The sequence below is a fragment of the Phoxinus phoxinus genome (assembly GCF_949152265.1).
Source record: "Phoxinus phoxinus genome assembly, chromosome: 17".
In the NCBI taxonomy this organism is placed as follows: domain Eukaryota; kingdom Metazoa; phylum Chordata; class Actinopteri; order Cypriniformes; family Leuciscidae; genus Phoxinus; species Phoxinus phoxinus.
The window spans coordinates 5572496-5594522 of NC_136892.1; the positions used below are offsets into that span (position 1 = coordinate 5572496).

The 22027-nt window shown below is 39.0% G+C and overlaps 2 protein-coding genes across 10 annotated transcripts in view; both read right to left on the reverse strand.

Moving 5' to 3' along the window:
* Positions 1 to 370: 370 nt before the first annotated feature.
* LOC306984984 (uncharacterized protein) lies at positions 371 to 4790 on the reverse strand. Its single transcript, XM_079586803.1, has 2 exons — positions 3083 to 4790; positions 371 to 1867 (listed from the first exon to the last, which is right to left on the reverse strand). Exons 1-2 carry the CDS (start codon positions 4697 to 4699, stop codon positions 692 to 694), a joined length of 2793 nt encoding a protein of 930 aa, XP_079442929.1. The 5' UTR covers positions 4700 to 4790; the 3' UTR covers positions 371 to 691.
* Positions 4791 to 6488: 1698 nt separating this feature from the next.
* The window catches only part of rbm27 (RNA binding motif protein 27), a 35407-nt gene continuing 19868 nt past the window's right edge, over positions 6489 to 22027 (reverse strand). For 5 of the 9 annotated variants that reach the window (XM_079585727.1, XM_079585726.1, XM_079585723.1 and 2 more), the window contains 8 exons: positions 20521 to 20646; positions 20329 to 20403; positions 18704 to 18871; positions 17281 to 17385; positions 10567 to 10764; positions 8836 to 8919; positions 8582 to 8722; positions 6489 to 8493 (listed from right to left, as the gene is read on the reverse strand). In XM_079585727.1, the coding sequence (XP_079441853.1) occupies positions 8404 to 8493; positions 8582 to 8722; positions 8836 to 8919; positions 10567 to 10764; positions 17281 to 17385; positions 18704 to 18871; positions 20329 to 20403; positions 20521 to 20646 (987 nt within the window). In that variant the 3' untranslated portion in view covers positions 6489 to 8403. The remainder of the gene's footprint in view (positions 8494 to 8581; positions 8723 to 8835; positions 8920 to 10566; positions 10765 to 17280; positions 17386 to 18703; positions 18872 to 20328; positions 20404 to 20520; positions 20647 to 22027) is intronic. The other 4 variants (XM_079585729.1, XM_079585725.1, XM_079585728.1 and 1 more) reach the window with 1 other exon arrangement.

Below are 22027 nucleotides of genomic sequence, written 5' to 3' on the forward strand. Positions count from 1 at the left end.
ATCTCGGTAGCACATTCGGTTTTAGGGGTGGGGTCTTCTTAGCCCTTCCCTGCAACCCCGTTGGAAGTAACGAATAAGGAGTGAATGGACCGGCAGGCCATGCACATTCCTGTCACCAAGCATGTATTTCCATTTCTTCCTGGGTGTATGCACATTTGTGTTGCTGGGGTTATTATCGTGTGTGTGTGCCGCATACATGTTTAATGTCCTGCATGTGCACAGCAGTTATCTGTGTGTGTCAGGATTGCAGGTTCATGATTATGGAAGGTGTAAGGCACCGGCTCCCTGGGGCGACCATCCTTCTCTGGCTTCCAGAACCTCACTGTGAGTGTATTGGGCAATCGGGGAGCTGTCCATGTCTCTCCTGAAAACAGCCAAAGATACAACGTAGTTCCACAGAAAGTTTTTTTATTACATCCCTCTTCCAGCAACAAAACGTGAAGACCTCACCAGTCTCACTAACCCACGTGATCAACACATTCTCACAGACTCTCGCGATAATACATTCCCTCGCACATGAAGTTAACAATCTCCCTCTCTTCTTTAAATAAAAGAAACTAATGAACGGGTGACTTTGACATATAAAACATTGTCACCAAATATGAAATATTTTTAGAACACAGTAACATTTAAGTGAGCTTGAGTACTTAAAAAAAAACTGTACCAAGATAAATGCTCAATAGTCCAGATATTACAGTTTCCATACACCCTCATACAGCGCTTTAAGAAGCATAAGTGAGGAAGCACCTTTCTTCGTCAAACAGTCAGCAAGTTGTGACTTGGCTTCTGACCAACGCACTTCTTTGATTTTGTTAGCATGTAGGAGCTCTTTGACACTGCTTATTTCTAATCTTAGTCTCTTCTCTGTGACCTGTTTAGTAGACTTAAGAGCGTCAAACAGGGAATGGTTATCAGTAACACAAATAAGGGGGAGAGCATTAAGATCAGCTTTACCAGTGGTAAGCTCAGAGTAGAGCATAGCCAAGAACATAGCATTGTCAATACCATCTGACATGGCAAGGGTTTCTCCTGCCAGCGTGCTTCTTACCACACGTCTGATTTTTTTAGATTGCCAAAACAGAGGAGAGAATTTTCCTGTTTTTTCCATGAGGGCAATTAAAGCCCCTCCCTGTGTACCTCCATCTGGTAGATTGCCCAGTGAAGCATCACTGAAGACCACCAAACTCAAATCATCACTGTTGCCCAAGTGTTGAAACTTAAGTGTGACCTTCTCTGACTTAAGTTTACGGATCACTTTGTTCACTTCATGTATGGACTGAACAGTAGCATTCTTAATGTTGGATGCTAGGCTACATGTGTCAAACATAACATCTGGTCTTGTTTGTTTAGCAACCCACAGAATCTGTCCTATCTTGGACCGGAGTTGTTCTCTTTCTTTCTCGTTTAGTGGAGCCTCTCTCTGTACAGCACGTGCTGCCTGTAAGTGAACTGGTTGTAGGTTTTCAATGTAACTGTGCTGATGCACCTGCACTACACCACCCACAGTAGCAATGTCCATCCCCACGTATGAAAAACTCTCATGCTCTTCACGACCCACATGAAATGCAGATTTAAGTACAGGGATTACATTAGTTACAAAGTGCTCTGAACCTGCCCAAAAAAAATCATCCACATGGCATGCCAGTACTCCTGTCACCTCAGATTGCTCATTCTGCCAAAAAAACACTGCAGGATCAACCCGTGACATTTTACCACCACTGTTCAGCATGAGTTCTTTGACCTTGTTGTACCAGTAGAGGGAAGCGTCTGCAAGTCCATACACGCATTTCTTTAGTTTCCACAACGCATTGTCCACGCCTGCTTCTGGTGGAGGACGAATGTAAAGGTCTCTTGAGAGTTCCATTCCCTGCAAAAAGGCAGACTTAATATCCATAGAATTTACTTTCCATTTGTTTTGACAAATAACAGCTAACAGCAGCCTGAGTGACTCTGATGCACATGTGGGAGAATCTTTCTGTAATTCTTGAATATTGACTTCTTCAAAACCTCTCGCCACAAGGCGAGCTTTGGGAACAATACCATTAGAAGTTTCCTTCAACGTACAGACCCATCTAGTAGAAATACATTTTTGACCCTTGTCTGTGACCTCTTCGTAAACATTATTATTTTGCCAGTTTTCAATCTCTTGCTGTTTAGCAGCATCAAAAGAGATGTCTTTGGAAATGAGTACATCAGCATCGGTGTTATCACATTCAGTGAGAAGATCATCAACATGTGACATGTCTAAAGCTTCCTTTTGACCCTCGCTGCCATCTGGTTCAAGATACTGCACATTGTACCAGTTTTTATATTGCCCTTTTGCTTTTCCTGCTCTGCCTAAAACTCTGGCAGTGTGTTTAGTACCATCATCTCTGTTTGTAAATGTTACTGTCTGACCTGTTCTCAGTTTGACACCAGTGGAACTCACTGTATTAGTAGCATCACTCTCTGTCTCATTAATTTGTCTCACGTCTTGTCTATCATCTGTTTCTGTGTTTTCAGGGATTTGCACGTCTCCATTAACACTCGTTTCATCAGCTGAATTCTCTGACACATCTGTGTGTATTACGTTTTCATTTTCTTTACTATTTTCAGGAATATCCGGTAGTACAGGTTTATCCTCATCCTGTGCATTGACTTTATTCAGCCTGGACTGGTGTACTCTGACAAGAATCCCACCATGTCTGATAAACACTACAGAGCTATCCTGACCGATAACTACAGCAGGGCCTTTCCACTCTGTACTGTCTGCTCGTTTGTAGTACACTCTGTCTCCTGTCTCATACTTTTCATCTGTAGGCCTGAGCTGCTTTCGTAAAGCTCTTCTTATTCTTTCTGAGCATTCCACCTCTGTGAAAGCTCTTCTGGAAGCATGCAATGCTGCTAGGTGCTGTCCTACTCTAGTACTCATAGAAGTGCCCTCTAGAGCAGGCAGTTTATCAACCAAAACGGAGGGAAGATTAGGACTGTGACCAAACACAAGCTGATGTGGGCTATAACCATGCACATTAATCATACTGTTTTTGGCCATTAGAGCCCAGTCTAGAGCAGTCTGCCAGCCACACCCATTTTCCTTTTTCACCTTCAAGAGGATCTCCGTCAGTGTCATGTTGTGTCTCTCCAGCAGCCCGTTGCTCCAAGGACTGTATCCCGCTGTAGTCTTTATCTCAGTGTTGAATTTTTCTGCCATCTCTCTTATCTCCTCATTGTTGAACTCACCACCGTTGTCTGTGTATATGCGTTTGGGGGCACCATGAACACTTATCCACGAGTGAATGAAGGAGTTGACGATCTCCGAGGCTTTCTTTGTTCTCACAATGTTTCCAGCGCTGAAGCGTGTGAAATGGTCGATGATGTGGAGGTACCATACGCCAGGTTCCAGCTCATGTAGATCCATTGCCACCGTCTCATTGTACTCAGAGGCTAAAGGCAAACCAACAGCAGGCCTGGGCTTGGTCCTGCTATATCTTTGACATACCTCACAGTCACGGATGATCTCTTGCAGAATAACTGGACAGTCTTTGTCAGTATTTCCAGAGCTGAGGATGAGCCTCTGCAGCCGGTCTGCGGAGGCGTGGCCAAACTGCTTGTGGAGCTTCAGGAGAACTTTACGCTTCTCTTTTGTAGACATCTCTGCTGTGACGACAAGGATTTCACTTTCATTGGTGTCCGCTTCAGTATTACCATCTCTAATGTCAACACAATAGTGTCCCGAACTAGTGAGCTCAAGAGGCACTGGTTGCTTGAACATAACAACTCTGTCATTCTCCATGTCTAAAACAGTTCCTGCTCTCTTTAGAGACATTTTGCTCAGCAGTAAAGGAATATCAACAGGAACAACTTCCGTTTCAATGTGACATTTTGTTAGACCGATCTTAGCGGGAAGCTTCACCTTTCTATTGGAGTGTACCACCTGACCATCACCAAATCTGAAAGGTCTGCAGCTTAAAGATTCAGTGTGCAGCAGTTTGTTTATTTGGCTTTGGGTCAGGTCTTTCATGTAACTATCCAGCCACTTCTCACCACAAACAGTACGTGTGCATGCAGTGTCAATGATAGCTGATCCCAGTGATTCAGTTAGGAAGATCTCAGAGTCCGTCATGACTTTTGTAAACAGTGTAATGTTACACTCTTCCACATTTTCATCTTCTGCTAGCTTTACTTCATTTCTCCGATGAGGACAGTCTTTGGCCCAATGGTACGTGCTCTGACAAATGACGCATTTTGTTCTCTTACCATATTTGTCGAGTGGGTTTGTACCTTGCTGTGGCTGCCACTGTCTGCTCTGTGACGGGCCGTTGTTCCGTCTGAATTTTCCCGGTTGCCTCTGCTCCGTGAAAAACGCCGCATCTTGAGTCTCGCTGCCGCCGCTTGCTCCACTGGTTCTTCCTCCGAAAATCCGCTTCAACGCTGACTTCATGGATGCGAATGTCAAATCCGTGCACGCTGTTAGTGCTAGCTGCCTACTCTTCTCGTCGAGACAAGCCGTGTCCAGGAGTTTAAACGCTAACACAGCGTCAGGCAGGGTCATGTTGTACTTCTTCATGCGGTTGTATCTCTGCTCAAAGTCTATAATGTAGTCCGTCATGGACACCGCACTGTCTTTGGAAATCGAGTCGAAATGAGAGTATGCTTCATAAGCGCGGTCTTTTTCTTCTCTCAAAAATATCGCGTCCAGCTTAGCTAGCAAGGTTTCCATACCGTCGTCTTTGTTTAGATCGTTCGCGGGTATTTCCAAAGCGGTCTCTCTGGCTCGCCCCTCGAGCCCCAGCACCACCGCGAGTGCCTGCTTTTTCTTGTCCAAGCCCGTAACAAGCCTCCAAATACTAACTTCATTTTTCCAGCACTCGTATGGTCGGGCTTCGTCAAGCTTAGGCGGTACTCTGTAGTTGGAAACCATCCTCTGCTACCATTGAAAACAGCCAAAGATACAACGTAGTTCCACAGAAAGTTTTTTTATTACATCCCTCTTCCAGCAACAAAACGTGAAGACCTCACCAGTCTCACTAACCCACGTGATCAACACATTCTCACAGACTCTCGCGATAATACATTCCCTCGCACATGAAGTTAACATCTCTCATAAGTGGATCTCGAACACGAGATGATGAAAGAGAAAAATAGGTTACTATCGTAAGCCCGGTTCTCTGAAACATCGAGTGGAGAGATTCACCAGCTTTTCCCCGCCTGCCGCACGAGATACGAATATACTTACTGACTCAAATAGCTACACACATGCCTGTTTAATGTGGTTCCCTTTCAAAGTAATACATCAACGCTGTGTCATGGTGTTGATGCCATGGGCAACGGCATCAGCATGACCGGTGTCTAAAGCATGTGTGTAAACACGCCAATATTCAGAGCATGGGGAGGAGTCTGACAGGAGTTTTTCCCTTTTGGGCTTCTCCTGCTAGCTCTATTGCTCTCATGTCGGTTCAGAAAGCCACTCTGCCTTTCGGGAGTAGTGACATTTTTGCATAAATCACAAAGTATGCGCCTTTGGTGTTGACGCTGTCTTGTCCCGTAGAGTCACTTAATGCTATGCCAACTTGGTTTGTACATATTCATAGGTAGGCATTCTTTCAGCAAAGCATAGTGGGTATTGAATTCCCCATAGCGTCAACACCAAGACACAGCTTTAAACTTCCACATCGAAAGGGAACGCCTCAGGTTGGGTGTGTAACCTGGTTCCCTGAGAAGGGGAATGAGACAGTGTGTTTGGAGGATTGCATAGATTTCTGATTCTGCATTTTACTTATTTTATTGATTTTGAGGAATACTGAATCTTTTTTGTGCAAGTGAGATGATTAAATGCTCACATTTATCTAGAACTAAAATAACCATCATGTTTACACACAACGCCTCTCACTTACTCCCGGTTTTTCTCAACATGGGGACATGATTACTTGCGTTACTTGTTTGAAAAAGTAACTTAGATTTTTTTTGTACATTTTAATGCGTTACTTTACTAGTCACATGAAAAAGTAATCTGATTACATAACCTGTTACTTGTAATGTGTTTCCCCCAACACTGTATGTATGTGTGTATATATTTATACAGTAGTCAACATTTGAAGTGGATCAAAACCTTTCATCAAAGTTATAAATGAATTTTTAACAAGACCCGTTCTTGTCTTAGGACAACTTTGATGAACACTTTTGATCCACTTCAAATGTTGACTACTGTATATTCAATGTCTTACCTAATGAAGACTTTAAATTATTTTATCTATACAGAAATTGACTTTCAAAAACTGACATGACAACCAGCTTGTGTCTCATCTGATTAACAATTATTTACAAAAAAAATCAATATATATATATATATATATATATATATTACAGGTCCAACCGTAACATCTTACCATTTCATATAAACACTAATTATAATATTTATATAAGTTTTAGAAAATAAAACACACAACAACTGTTTCAGAGGGGAATAATTCTTGGAATGGATCATGATTTTTTTTCTTCCTTTTTCTCTCTCTCTCTCTCGCTCTCTTTTTTTGCTGAAACATCTTTTTCCTTTTTTGTTTGTTGTAAATCATTTTACTTTTGGCCAATTGAAAATGTTTTTTTTTTCTTTGATATTCTTCTTGCTCACCCCCATTCCATTCTCTTTATTGATTAGCAAACATGCAACTGTTAGAAATCCATTTTACAAACAAAAAACTGAAAAATACATCCATAGATATTTAAATTTATAAACAGTAATAAAGTCAAAATCTATTTACGCTAAATGTATGACTTTGTACTAATGTGGTGTAGTAAAACGGTTATACAAATGAGCAAAATCCATTCTTTAAATTCACACACTTCTCCTGAGTCCTTCTACTAGACTCGTGTACAAAACCAATATTAAGACCTTCCAGACCTTAAATGAACAACTGAGTTATTGAGAAATCATTGTACAGATTATAAAAACAATATGTACCATTGATTGGGAAGAGCGGGGCAAACAGGTGCATCACTAAATTCCAATGGCAAAGAAACGTGCTATTACTGTCACATCAACAGCATTCATACGTTTTACACTGGTCCTTCAGTAAAAGGAACTATAAACTTAATTTCATTTTAGCAAAGTATGTAAATATGAATATTAAAAAAATATATATGCATACATACACATATCTTCTTTTTTTTTTTTCAAATGAACACACGCATACATACGCCAGCATGCTATTGGGTAATATTTAAGGTTACAGAAACGGGTGTGTTTTTGACCCATTTCTGCAGGACCAGGCTTTTGAAATGAGTGGAGTGTCAAAAATGAGAAGAAGAAAAAAAAAACTATACAACAGAATCTTGTTTAAAGCATGGTGTAATCTTATGAGAGTGTGGTTTTTAGTTATACACTTACTTAAATAAGCCTCTAAGAGTTTTGAATGCGATCCGTTTAGCGATCCATTCATTCGACCGGCTAAAATAATGAAGTGAGCAGTCCTTATTACTGCAACCATTTACAAAATATACACAAAAAAGGAGAAATAAAGTCACGTTTCTCATAAAACGTCAGCTGTACACTGAGAATTTAAGGCGTAAATGAAGTGTAAATCAATTTTGAATACATTCACAACACCACTGTTCATATTTTAGCTCAATCATATTCTCGGACCCTCATCCAAAGCTCTTTTTGGTTTTGGAACATCATCTAGAGATGTGAGAAATAAATATGAACACTGACACACTGACCAAAATCAAGTGCGCCACATATATCTTCTATAGAGTCCATATTTACAGGAAGTGGCATATTAACATTAAGAAGGAAAAATCCACCTGGTGATATATATATATATTGCCTAAACGTTAAAGAGCAGATACAAAAAGCCTTTTGTTGTTTTGTTTTTGAAAACATGTGACATCATGAGGGCATTTCGTTTCTTCACAAAGGAAAGAGATGCCAAAAGAGTGCATCCATCTGGAGAATGTCTACCAAACTGGCACAAAGTGCAGATGAAGTTTCATGTTAAATCATATTAAACTGGGGGGAAAAAAATGGGTGAAACAATTTAGACATAAAAAAGAAAAAGAAAATTCACAGTAGTCACAAATGTTGTGAGTTACTGACATCTGCTCATGCACAGCGAAACAAAATGTTTCCCAGCTGAAACATTTTGCACTCAATCTCAGCAAAAGTGAGAGTTTGATACATAGAGCAGATATTTCAGAGTGACAGAAACACTGCAAGTCTCCACAGACGTCTCACATTCTCATATATTCTCCTGTACGGAGGACGCGCTTTGCCTTTTCATTTCTCCATGTCTCAAAATACTGAAAACCGTCTTTAAAAAAAAAAGAAAGACACTTTGTCTTATTCAATCAAATATACTTAAATTAATTTCACAATCAAAAACTAAAAATGAGAGTCCTTGAACAAAAAGTGGTGCCGCCTCCCCTTCCTCATCGCCTCCATGAGCGGCTCTCGTCTTCGTCTTCTTCGTCATCATCTTCTTCCTCTTCCTCTGGAAGCAGAAAGGGGCTGACTGGATCCTAGAGGATGAGAAAAGATCAACAATTTAACTTTTTAAAAAAGTCATGTGGTGTAACCAAGTAAAACACATGTTGAACATGCAGTTACCGTCATTACATGGATTCCTGCCATGTTGACCTCTTCCTTTGACTCTTCCTCTTCTGGTTCGGTGGACACAGATGGAGTTTTAGGTTTGTACCATGCGATCTGTAGAATTCGACCTTTGAACTTTGCTCCTTGGTTTGCAGCCTGGAAAAAAACAAATATATATTTAGTGTGGTTAAAGTGTACTAAACTTTAGCTCAAATAAATCTCAAATAAAAAAAAAACTAAAAAACGTAAGAACTAAAAAGCCACAGTACATTTTCTGCTTCACTGCGGGTTTTGAAGGTCATGACGACACTGGTAGCATCATGGTCGTGAAGCTCCTCGATCTCGCCAAATTTCTACACAAGAGGTCATATGGATTGAGCATAAATTAGGTACAGACAGACAGACAGACAAATAGAAAGGTAGATAGACAGACAGAAAGGTAGATAGACACATGGATGACAGACAGACAGAGAGAAAAGTAGATAGACAGATGGATAGACAGACAGACAAACAAACAAACAAACAGAAAGGTAGATAGACAGATGGATGATCGACAGACAGATAGATGGTTGATAGATGATTGACAGACAGACAGACGGATGATTGACAGACAGACAGATTGTGGGTAGAGACAGATTGACAGACAGACAGACAGAAAGGTAGATAGATAGATAGACAGATGGATGATTGACAGACAGATAAAGGGTTGATAGATGATCGACAAGACAGTCAGACAGACAGACAGATTGTGGGTAGAGACAGATGATTGACAGACAGCAAGACAGAAAGACAGAAAGGTAGATAGATAGACAGATGGATGATTGACAGACAGATAGAGGGTTGATAGATGATCGACAAGACAGTCAGAGACAGACAGATTGTGGGTAGATAGACGGATGGATAGACAGAGAGACAGACAGACAGACAAACAAACAAACAGAAAGGTAGATAGATAGACAGATGGATGATAGACAGACAGACGGTAGATAGACAGATGGATGATAGACAGACAGATGGATGACAGACAGACAGACAGACAGACAGATGGATGATAGACAGACAGACAGACAGATAGTGCGTAGAGACAGATGATTGACAGACAGACAGAAAGGTAGATAGATGATCGACAAGACAGACAGACAGACATGTAGATAGATAGATGATTGACAGACAGATAGAGGGTTGATAGATGATTGACAAGACAGACAGACAGACATGTAGATAGATAGATGATTGACAGACAGACAGTCAGGTAGATAGACAGACGGATGATTGATAGACAGACGGATGATTGACAGACAGACAAATAGTGGGTAGAGACAGATGATTGACAGACAGATAGACAGACAGACAGAAAGGTAGATAGATAGACAGATGGATGATTGACAGACAGATAGAGGGTTGATAGATGATTGACTGATAGACAGACAGACATGTAGATAGATAGACAGATGGATGATTGACAGACAGATAGATGATTGAAGAGACAGACAGACAGAGACAGACATGTAGATAGATAGACAGATGGATGATTAACAGACAGAAAGGTAGATAGATAGACAGACAGATGGATGATTGACAGACAGATAGAGGGGTTGATAGATGATTGACAGACAGACAGACATGTAGATAGATAGACAGATGGATGATTAACAGACAGAAAGGTAGATAGATAGACAGACAGATGGATGATTGACAGACAGATAGATGATTGAAGAGACAGACAGACAGAGACAGACATGTAGATAGATAGACAGATGGATGATTAACAGACAGAAAGGTAGATAGATAGACAGACAGATGGATGATTGACAGACAGATAGAGGGGTTGATAGATGATTGACAGACAGACAGAAAGGTAGATAGATAGACAGATGGATGGATGACAGACAGACAGTGGGGTGATAGATGATTGACAGACAGACAGTGGGGTGATAGTGCAGGATTATATCTCCATATACTGTCTGTCTGTCAATCATCTATTTAAACTCAAATCTTACCACGAAGTGCGGCATGAGTTCCTCCTTCTCTTCCTGTGTGAAGCCGATTATAGAGATGGCTCGAGGCCGGTGGTCCACCACCATGTGATTGCCTCCGCCACGCCCCCGGAGGCTCCTCCCCCTGCCCCTCCCTCTGCCCCGGGCCGGTGCCGCTGGGGGTTTGCCCCGTCCCGCCGGTATCAGGCCCAGCCAGGTTGCCTACGCGATTCAAAGCCAGAGGAGCAATGCGTGAACAAAACTCAGAACAACTTAGAATACAAAGTATAATCAAATAATAAACATTTTATGTATTTAGTGCTGGACAACAATTAATCACATCCAAAATAAAAGTTTGTGTTTACATAATATGTGTGTGTGTACGGTGTATAATTATTTTCTATATTTAAAAGTCAAGTCACCTTCATTTATATAACGTTTTTAACAATACAGATTGTTTCAAAGCAGCTTTATATGGGGTTATTATTGTTGCAATATTCCAAATAAATAGATTAATATTCACAAATAAATGTAAAGAGATTCACAAAAATGTATCGAATGCACAAATGAATAGATTAAGATCCACAAATAAATGTAAAGAGTATCACAAAAAATTATAAAATTCACAAATAAATAAAATGAGATTTGCAAATAAATAAAATATTTACAAATGTTTTCTTATTTTACAAACACAACTCTGCCTGGCATTTATTTGTGAATCGGTTCCTGTGCATTTGTGAATCGCTGCACACATTTGTGAATCCCCTCACGCATTTGTGGATTTTGAAACACTTCTAGCGTAGACGTGCAGAGAAATCCACAAATAGGTGGACTCCACCCACCGCCTACTCAAGCCAATCAGATAACGGCCACATCGAGCTGGCCAATCGTAGCACGTTATCGCTTCAACCAATCACGTTTGGCTTTACACTCGGGGCGGGAAGTGGGAACTGATACTTGCATCAATGGAAAGAGCACTGGAGCGCAGTAGTACCGCTGAACTGTGTGTGGTAAAAACACTCTGTTTTCAAAAGATTGTTGGAGTTTAAGGCCTCTTTATATTTTTTCATCAGGATACACTCAGGGAATTATGATAATCAGAGATCCCGAGCATCATGAACAGTCTCTACACCGGCAAGAGGCGCGACACAGCGCGTCAAAAGCAAATAGGCACTGTCTGTTCACTGCTGCCGCTGCAGTTTACATCATGTAAAACTAGCATGTTTGAAATGTTAACACATATTCCCTATATGACGTCTGCTTAGCTTTATATGCATAATCGTGCTCTTAACGGCTCTGATCGTAGCCTGCTTATTGACTAGTGCTGGTTACTATCATATTTCGTGATAGTGTACTGGACGCGGGGCATTCACTGATAGTAAACGGATGCCCGCACTTCTGATGTAGCGGCTACTTCACGCAATTAGGACAAATGTTTTTGCACATTCCCTTTGCCCAGTGTAGATAGCCTCGCACAGGGTAGACACGATGCATGACATTATACGATTTTGCCTTTTAAAGCACAATCGCGGTGACAAATAGCAATAGGATATAAATAAATGTAATGTAGAATACCAAATATAAGCCCAAATGACCACCCAATATGTAACAGTACGAGCCTCAGCATCAGCGTGTAGGCTAGTACTGGGGTCGATGCTGCAAATAAAAATCTTGCAATGCAAATTAAAAACTCCGTGTATCAGAGTTTAAATAGTGTAGCTATTTATGGGTTGAACCCAGTTATTTATTAGTCAGCTACTTGATGCTTTTCTGTTCTATCTTGAATAACGTGACGCGTCCATAACGCGTTGTTCCCATAACAGAGATGTAAAGTGCTGTTTCTCTGGCTTTTTTCAAGGCTCATAAAAATTGTGGCTTGGCTTGACCATCAGTCTAATGGTGTAATTCTAACAAAATCCAAACTTTAAACATATTTTGCTGTTGCAATTTTATGGGCCTTTGCGCGTACACTTCCTATTTGAGCAAATGCATACAGATGAATGATATGATAAATAAAATTAGCAGTTATTTCAGAGCAAGATCGCCCAGTGTAAAGCCAAACGTGATTGGTTGAAGCGATAACGTGCTACGGTTGGCCAGCTATCTACACTGGGCAAAGGGAATGTGCAAAAACATTTGTCCTAATTGCGTGAAGTAGCCGCTACATCAGAAGTGCGGGCATCCGTTTACTATCAGTGAATGCCCCGCGTCCAGTACACTATCACGAAATATGATTTAAGTAACCAGCACTAGTCAATAAGCAGGCTACGATCAGAGCCGTTAAGAGCACGATTATGCATATAAAGCTAAGCAGACGTCATATAGGGAATATGTGTTAACATTTCAAACATGCTAGTTTTACATGATGTAAACTGCAGCGGCAGCAGTGAATAGACGTGCCTATTTGCTTTTGACGCGCTGTGTCGCGCCTCTTGCCGGTGTAGAGACTGTTCATGATGCTCGGGATCTCTGATTATCATAATTCCCTGAGTGTATCCTGATGGAAATATAAAGAGGCCTTAAACTCCAACGATCTTTTGAAAACAGAGTGTTTTTACCACACACAGTTCAGCGGTACTACTGCGCTCCAGTGCTCTTTCCATTGATGCAAGTATCAGTTCCCACTTCCCGCCCCGAGTGTAAAGCCAAACGTGATTGGTTGAAGCGATAACGTGCTACGATTGGCCAGCTCGATGTGGCCGTTATCTGATTGGCTTGAGTAGGCGGTGGGTGGAGTCCACCTATTTGTGGATTTCTCTGCACGTCTACGCTAGAAGTGTTTCAAAATCCACAAATGCGTGAGGGGATTCACAAATGTGTGCAGCGATTCACAAATGCACAGGAACCGATTCACAAATAAATGCCAGGCAGAGTTGTGTTTGTAAAATAAGAAAACATTTGTAAATGTTTTATTTATTTGCAAATCTCATTTTATTTATTTGTGAATTTTATAATTTTTTGTGAAACTCTTTACATTTATTTGTGAATCTTAATCTATTCATTTGTGCATTCGATACATTTTTGTGAATCTCTTTACATTTATTTGTGAATATTAATCTATTTATTTGGAATATTGCAACAATAATAACCCCATAGCTTTACAGTGATAATAGGAAATTAAAGTAACAGACAGCATGTATATACTGTGTGTGTGTGTGTGTGTGTGTGTGTGTGTGTGTGTGTGTGTGTGTGTGTCTGTGTGTGTGTGTGTGTGTGTGTATATATATATATGTATGTAAGCAATAAGGTACGAGAGGCTGTGCTGTATCGTGAATAAGTCACGGCTGAAGGGCGTTGTTAGGCACGACTCGAAGCGGAGTCAGCCGTGACTTATTCAAGATACAGCACTTGCCTCGAGTACCGTATTGCTTTTATAAAAACGGTTACCACACAATACAACCATTAAAGCCGAAAAATATGCATCTATGCAACTTTCATGAAGTAAAATCACTAAAAGCCTTCCTTCCGCTGGAAAAAATAGTCCCTGACCGTAAACAGCAACAGAAGTGTTTACATTATTTCACCAATAGATGGCGGCAAAAACTGTCTTTATGAGCGAGTCAGTAGAGAAGACTTTTACATTTAAAGGACTCAAACTTGTGATCACGGAGAAGAAAGACGGAACTGGCAGATGACTATAGAGCTGGTAAGTCCCGCCCCTCCGTAAAACCCCGCTGGACCTCAAAGTTGAAAAAGCGTCAATGCAAGTGAATGGGAAAAAATAATTATTTTCTGGTCCCGTTCGAATTGTGCCATGAATGTGAACATATGTTGTCAGTGAATTTTTTATATAATCTTTCGTGTGAAGAATGCTACAATTTAGCGGGTAGAAGTTTGATACGGGTAGACTTTGTGTGAGAGCACTTTGTGGACTACAACTCTTCGCTGCTTTCGACGCGTTTGAAACGTCAACACCACTAGCTCACGGCTCTAGCTCACGGATCCCGCTAGACATGGCTGTGTCTTTGGTGCACTTCACCGCCTTCTTTCAGGGAGAGGAAAAAATCGTTGAGGTTGGCGAAAACCACGGGTAAGTCAACTTTATGCGGTGACGTCACATAGGCGACATGTAGTCTTTCTCGTTATTTCTTTTCCACAACTGCTAGCCGACGAATCATACCATATACTGTCAAACTTGTAACATGAAAGATTATATAAAAAATTCACAGACAACATATGTTCACATTCATGGCACAATTCAAACGGGACCAGAAAATAATTATTTTCTCCCATTCACTTGCATTGACGGTTTTTCAACTTTGAGGTCCAGCGGGGTTTTACGGAGGGGGCGGGACTTACCAGCTCTATAGAGTTCAGGATCGTTTCGTCACATCGCAATGCATTGTGGGAATCACGGTACGGAAGTAGATGTACTGTATAGTAGGCAGTAGGTCATTAAAATTGTAACGTTGGTCCATAACTCTTTCCCACAATGCACGATCCATAACATCTACGCCCGGGCTCTATAGGCACGGGGGAACCCCTTAACTGTTAAAAATACAAGATGTCCCAGCGGACATTCAAACTGATTTTTTTATTATGAATATAGGACTGACCTGAAGGAAAATCTTATATCTACTGTAAATGCAATTACACTCGCTTACTCGACCTCTCACAATACTCTACTACAGCTTCAATGAATGTGTTTAAGTTGCTAAGAGCGGTTGCTAGGGGTGTTGTGTAGTGATACATAGAACCGTTGGGTGAAGCGGTCATAGCCGTGTTTTATCATGAATAAAACAGCTATTAACCAATCAGAATCAAGGATTGGAACTATATATATATATATATATATATATATATATATATATATATATATATATATATATATATATATATATAATGTAAACAAACTTTTATTTTGGAAGCGCTTAATCACGATTAATCGTTGACCAGCACTAAAATGAATGAAATAGGATATATATATATATTTATATATATATATATATGGATGTATGGGAATAGTAAGCTCCTCTAAACTTCCAAAAAGTACTAGACTTTGTAACGTGCCTGACTGCAGATTGAAAAATTAAAGCCACAGCAAATGCTGATCATTTCTCTTTCATGCCCTGCACAGTCCTTCAGCTTGTGTGGTTTCTGACTCTCGCTCTCTTCCGTTAATTGTCTACCCTCGATCTTTCTCTCATTTCTTACATGCGAGCCGCTCAAACTTTAATGGGATGAAAAGCACCAGCGTGAGGAGAGGGATGCGTGTTGTTTTGGGACTGGTCCTTGGGGTTTGGGAAGTGCTCAGAGTTAAATGTGCAAGAGATGAAGTGTAATGACATGCATATTTCACACCAGCTAAGATAAGCCCAGTGCCAGCCGTGATGTTTCGGGTTGTCTCTCTCGTTTTAGGAACGCTAATGTTGACATTGTGTGTGCATGAAATGGATTATGCTGGTTCTGGTTGGGCACATCACTGTCTTTTGCTTCAGTATAAAAAAATCTGAAATTAAGTATGGCGTCTTAGCAACTAACATATATGGCGTTTTATGCAGAACTATAAAAATATTGAATATAATAAAATGGGGTTAAAATGGGTCTTGTTTTCCAGTTGGCTAACACGTGTGCCACACATCTATCGCTACTTTAGAGATACCTGTCAGGTCATTGGCACATTTTTGGTACTACAAAATAAATAAACAAAACAACTCTAATAATATTAACTCTAAATTCAAAAGAATAAATTCATTTAAATGCACAATTATATTTTATTTTATATTTTTGTATATTTTCATTACCACCTCAATTCCATTCATTCCTGTAATGTGTTTGGATGTTTTAAAATATAGTTAAAAATACTGTCAATCATGATTCACAAAAGATTTGGATTACTGCATACATCTAATATTTTTTGTAAAATAAAAATCAGAGCAACTTAAAAAAAAAAACTACAGGGGAAATAATAATAAATCACAAAATACTCAGTAACTAAACACAATTATATATATGTAAGCAATAAGGTACGAGAGGCTGTGCTGTATCGTGAATAAGTCACGGCTGAAGGGCGTTGTTAGGCACGTCTCGAAGCAGTTTGTTTTTATAAAACGGTTACAACACAATGCAAATATTAAAGCCGAAAAATATATGCATCTATGCAACTTTCATGAAGTAAAATCACTAATAGCCTTCCTTCCGCTGGAAAACAGTCCTTGACCGTAAACAGCAACAGAAGTTACATACATTATTTCGCCAAAAGATGGAGACAAAGACTGTCTTTATGAGCGAGTCAGTCAGTAGAGAAGACTTTTACATTGAAATGATTCAAACTTGTGATCTCGGAGAAGACGCAACTGACAGATGACTACGGGCACGGGAAAACTCCTTAACTGTTAAAAGGACAAGATATCGCAGCGGACATTCAAAGGGATTTTTTATTATTATGAATATAGGACTGACCTGAAGGAAAATGCTATATCTACGTAAATGCAGGTCCACTCGCTTACTCGATCTCTCACAATACTCTACTATAGCTTCAATGAACAATATCGATGAGATCAAACGTGTTTAAGTTGCTAAGAGCGGTTGCTAGGGGTGTTGTGTGACACATAGAACCGTTGGGTGAAGCGGTCATAGCCATGTTTTATCGTGAATAAAACAGCTACTGACCAATCAGAATCAAGGATTGGAACTAACCGTTTTTTATATATATATTAAATGCACCCAGGTTCTGGATATTGGTATCAGACACTATATCAGATGAACAGGTCACAGTGACAGAAAGTGGCCGCTTACCTCCACCTGCAACTGACCCAGCCTCCTCTTCAGGTCTGTTGTGTCTTCTCCTGCCGTCAACTTCTTATGGAAGTCCAACTCCGCGTCAAGCAACTCTTTCTGTGCCTAGAGACGACACAAAAGACAGTTATACTTAAATTTAGTAACATCTTTTAAAACAAAATTGGCAATGTACATTTAGGTTCTAAATTTTAAAGCTGCAGTCTGTACATTTTTTTTTTGTTAAAAAATGATATAATAACAAGCGAGTACATCATGAATCCATTTTCCAAACAGTGTTTTTGTCTTATCCTGAATCCCTACGGTAACAGAGAGAAGTAGCTCTGGCTACAATGTTCTTCTGCAAGACGCTTGCCGTTCTGTTTATTAACCCTTAATCACAGTTAAAAAAGGATAACACTTAAGATGTTTGGGGTCAGACTGACCCCAAGCATTTTAAAGAGCGATTGCATAAGGAAATATAATTTTTTTATATGGAAAACTATATATCATTTTTTTTTTATTTACTTGTCAACTATACATTTATGCTGTGTTTTTGTGGAAATTTTTAAGTTTTTTACCTATTTACGGAATGAAAGTGCAATGACCACATGTATCCAGAGAGGGCCATAGAGACTCATTCATTTTCACTTTATTTTTCTTGATGCTTCAACTTCTCCTCACAAATGTATGATATATATGCTGTGAATATTTATTTAGAATTTTTTGTTGTTTTCTGATATATATTTTGAATTATCTGCTTTTGCAGAATTATCAGTGTGTGTTATTATTATTATGCAGTGTGTGTGTATGAGATAGAAAGTTAGTTCCACTTTGGGTTTATGCTCTAGGACCAGACCTTGATTTAAATGTTAAAAAAAAATGATTTATGCCAGGTTTGTTTATTTTATTGGCCAATTTCTGTAAAAATGCTCTCTGTTGCAGTCACATACATTTGTGTGTTTGTGTGTGTGTGTCTGTGTGTGTGTATAAGATAGAAAGTTCGTTCTACTTTTTATTTATGCTCTAGGACCAGACCTTGGTTTATTTGTAGATTTACTTTCATTTTTTTGACAAACAAAATAAAAAAAAGTCATTTTTTTCATTTTCCCATTCATTTTCAATGCGGGGTCATTTTGACCCCAAACACCTTAAACGGTAAAACATTTTTTACACACCTTTAGAACAACCAAATCAAGCCCAGTTTTTTGTGCATGTTTAGATAGATTATTTAGGAAAAGTCACAGAGTTTCATGCCCCTGAGATGAAGGTAACACTTTTAAAAAATGAAGGAAAAGTCCATTGGGGTCAGCCTGACCCCAAACAGTGATTAAGGGTTAACCGCTAGAGCGCCAGAAGTTACGGACTGCAGCTTTATGCAGAAACAGATCTAGAGCACACTTGTATCAGTAACACTAGGTACAGTACACACGAATGGTCTTACGTCTGTTTTTGACTTTGATTGTGTCGTGTTGGCAGTAGCTGGTGCGGTCGGGCTGATCTCTTTCTTCAGCTGAGAGATCTTATCGGTCAGTTCTTTAAGAGTCTTCATGATGTTTGCTCTCTCCTCTGGCTTCATCCCTCTGTTCTTCTCCAGGCGGTTTATCAGCACCTGCAGAAGGCCGTTCAGGTTTAGAGTTACATTAAACTGCTGTACGAAATCACTAGTAGCTCTAATATACACTCCTTTTTTCATATTCATTCAACCGAGACTGAATCAGGACAAGCACAATAACTTTAGGGCTCGGTTTAAATCGAGCACTTGATAGCAATTTACTCGTGTGAATTAACCGGAAAAATACAGGAAGTGGTGCATTCCCCGGATGAGAATCCTTTAACTGCATTATTAGTCCTTTTCTAAGACTGCACGATATATTAAAAACAAATAAAAATAATATTAATTATTTGGCATAGTGCTATTGTGAAACCACACAGGATGCGATGCAGTTATATATAGTTTATTCATTATTTTTGCTAAATGGTCCACACATGCAAAGTTGGTTAATAACATAAATGCAATAAAGTAGCCTATAGTTAACAATCGTTTACAAAGTGCTATGGGAAGTCAAACTATCTTTACTTAATTTTCTTATACTGAAAATGTTAATTCCCTGTCATCTCTTGGAATATCTGAAAGCCAGGTTTTCCTAATATCTGTCATCATTAGCAGATCACGAGGAAAACCGATTGTTTAGTCAACAATTCAAGATGGTCCATTCTTTAAAACTCTTTCTTCTAGCTTGTACTTGGCCTTATCAAAATGTTAAAGTTGGTTTAAAGGCTTTTGTTCACTTAGATCTATTTTTATTACCATGCACACAAAATAAAAATTGGATTATTCGATTAACCCTCAAAATAATCGGCCAATTTACCCTCAAAATAAGCGTCCGACCATTTGATTAATCGTCAAAATAATCGACAGGTTACTCGATTAATCGTCAAAATAATCGACAGATTATACAAAATAAAATAAAAATAAAAACCACACTATTTAACTTTCATCAATTAAATTACGCACGAATAACAATTGATGGCTGAAATGATTATTTCATATAATATTTACTACAATTATTAGAAATAAATCATTTACTATAATTTGAAAAGGAAACAATTTGGAAAAACAATGAGCATGATAAAAATGTATCCGTAAAATATATTTATACTTTACATGGATACTTCTTGATTCTGTAATCAATCCTATTAAAGTATTTTTCACAAATAGTAAAAAAAAAAAAAAAAAGGAACTAAACATTGTAACCAACAGTTTACTTGGTAATCTGGCAAGTTTGTGCACACTGGGAATCATATGTTTTTCAAATAAAGAGCAGGTAATGCTAATTGTACACAGTAAATATGAGATAACTGTGACGTATGACATGGGTGTCAACATAAAAATTTCTGACATTTATCAGCCAAATAGAAAAACTGAACAAAAATACTCTAAAATGCCGATTTGTTTTTTAAATTACAGTAATATAAAAAATGTATAAACAATGTGCATGTGTGTCCAAACATATACCTGGTGGTATATATACATTCATTTTGTTTAACTCCAGTAATGCTTCATACCTTCTGACATTCGATCTGTTTTTCAACCATTTCTTGTTTCTTCTTCCTCATGTCTTGCTGCAGTTTCAACGCCTCCTGAAGGCCAGAGGTCACGTTAGCGCAGTCATAAGTACATTCCAGACTGTGCAATCCTAGTAGGTGGATGTGCCTGTATCCGCTTACAGAGGTGAGGAGGAGAAAGGAAATACTCACATGCTTCTTTTTCAGAACCTCCTGAGCTTCCAGCGCTTTGCCCGTTTTTCCTAATGACTTTGATGCGGTTTTCAACACTGTGCGTGAGAACGGACCCTTCGGTAAACTCGAAGATGGCGTCAAACCCTAGTTTAACAGAGAAATTCAAACAATTGTTGATTTTTAACATATATTACATGTTTATGTGTTTTTTTGTTTTTAATATAGACACACAATCTGTTAAAAGTTTGGAAGATTTTTAAATGTTTTTGAAAGAAGTCTATTATGCTAATAACTAAGGCTGCATTTATTGTTGCTGTTTTATTTTAAAAAATATTTTATTCCTGTGATATATAATGGCAGCATTTCTCACAGCAAGCATCAAACCTACTATAATTTTACAAATACTACTGTTATTGGGTCACGGAAATGTTTTTGTAGGCAAGAGTGTAGTTGTTTAGACCTCAAATATACGATTTATATATAAACAGTGGCTATTTGAAAATTGGTTGAGACACTTTCAGAGATGTGAGCTCATGGCAGTTCAGTGCTTGTGTATCCGCTGAGAACGGCTTCATCTCGCCCACTCCTTAGGGAATCTGCTGCTGACTCTTACATACAGTATAAATGGATAAACATGAGGTATAATTCATTTTGCGTATATCAAACGGGTAATCTTTGGTCTTATTAATCTATTACTTGTTCCAGGACAAATCGAATTGGCTAAGGGTAAAGTTATGTTTTATAACTATAGTTATAGTACAAGATTTAATTTAAATAAAAATAGAGTGCTGCTTTTATAACTTGACTGAATTGTTTGCTTGTGTTTATTTCCTATTGTACAAACCTCATACTTTTATAATGGCTATTATTGATCATTTACTGGTAATTATTATTGTTAAATGAATAGCATTTTATTTTATTTAAACAATATGCTGTCTTTGGTATTGGAAAGGGTCTGTTAGTGATTTCTACTTCAATGAACGTTACATTATTACATAATTAGATGGCGACAAGAGTCTTTATGAGTGAGTCAAGCAAAGCAAAGCAAAGACTTTCATATTGAAATCGACCCGAACAGGGTTGTAAGCAAGGTTATTTCTAAAGAACACCTCACATGATGCAACAGGCAAATGCACTGACTAGCGCTATCATGGGAAATTCCCTTATCTGTTAAAAAGATACTAAGATATCCCTTTCCTCATATTCATAATAAAAAATGTCCTCTAAGATTGACCTCCCTCTCATTATACTCTCCAATGAAGCGACTTAAAGTTCCTTCATTACATTAAAGTGACGTTTAGTAACGGAGGCTCGGGCTCAACTATTAAACTGTCAGTTTGAGATCTGAATCTGTGGCGGAAGAAAGTATTTCTGCACAAAAGAGGGTTTTTGAAGGCACTCCGTTGCGGTTTCTGATTTATTTACACACTCGTGCGGTTGAAATTTTGTATAAACGCAGTATCACACCCGTAGCCATGCGATGTGGCTCTTCTCTTGTGCCTATGGCTTAATCCCAGCCATATCG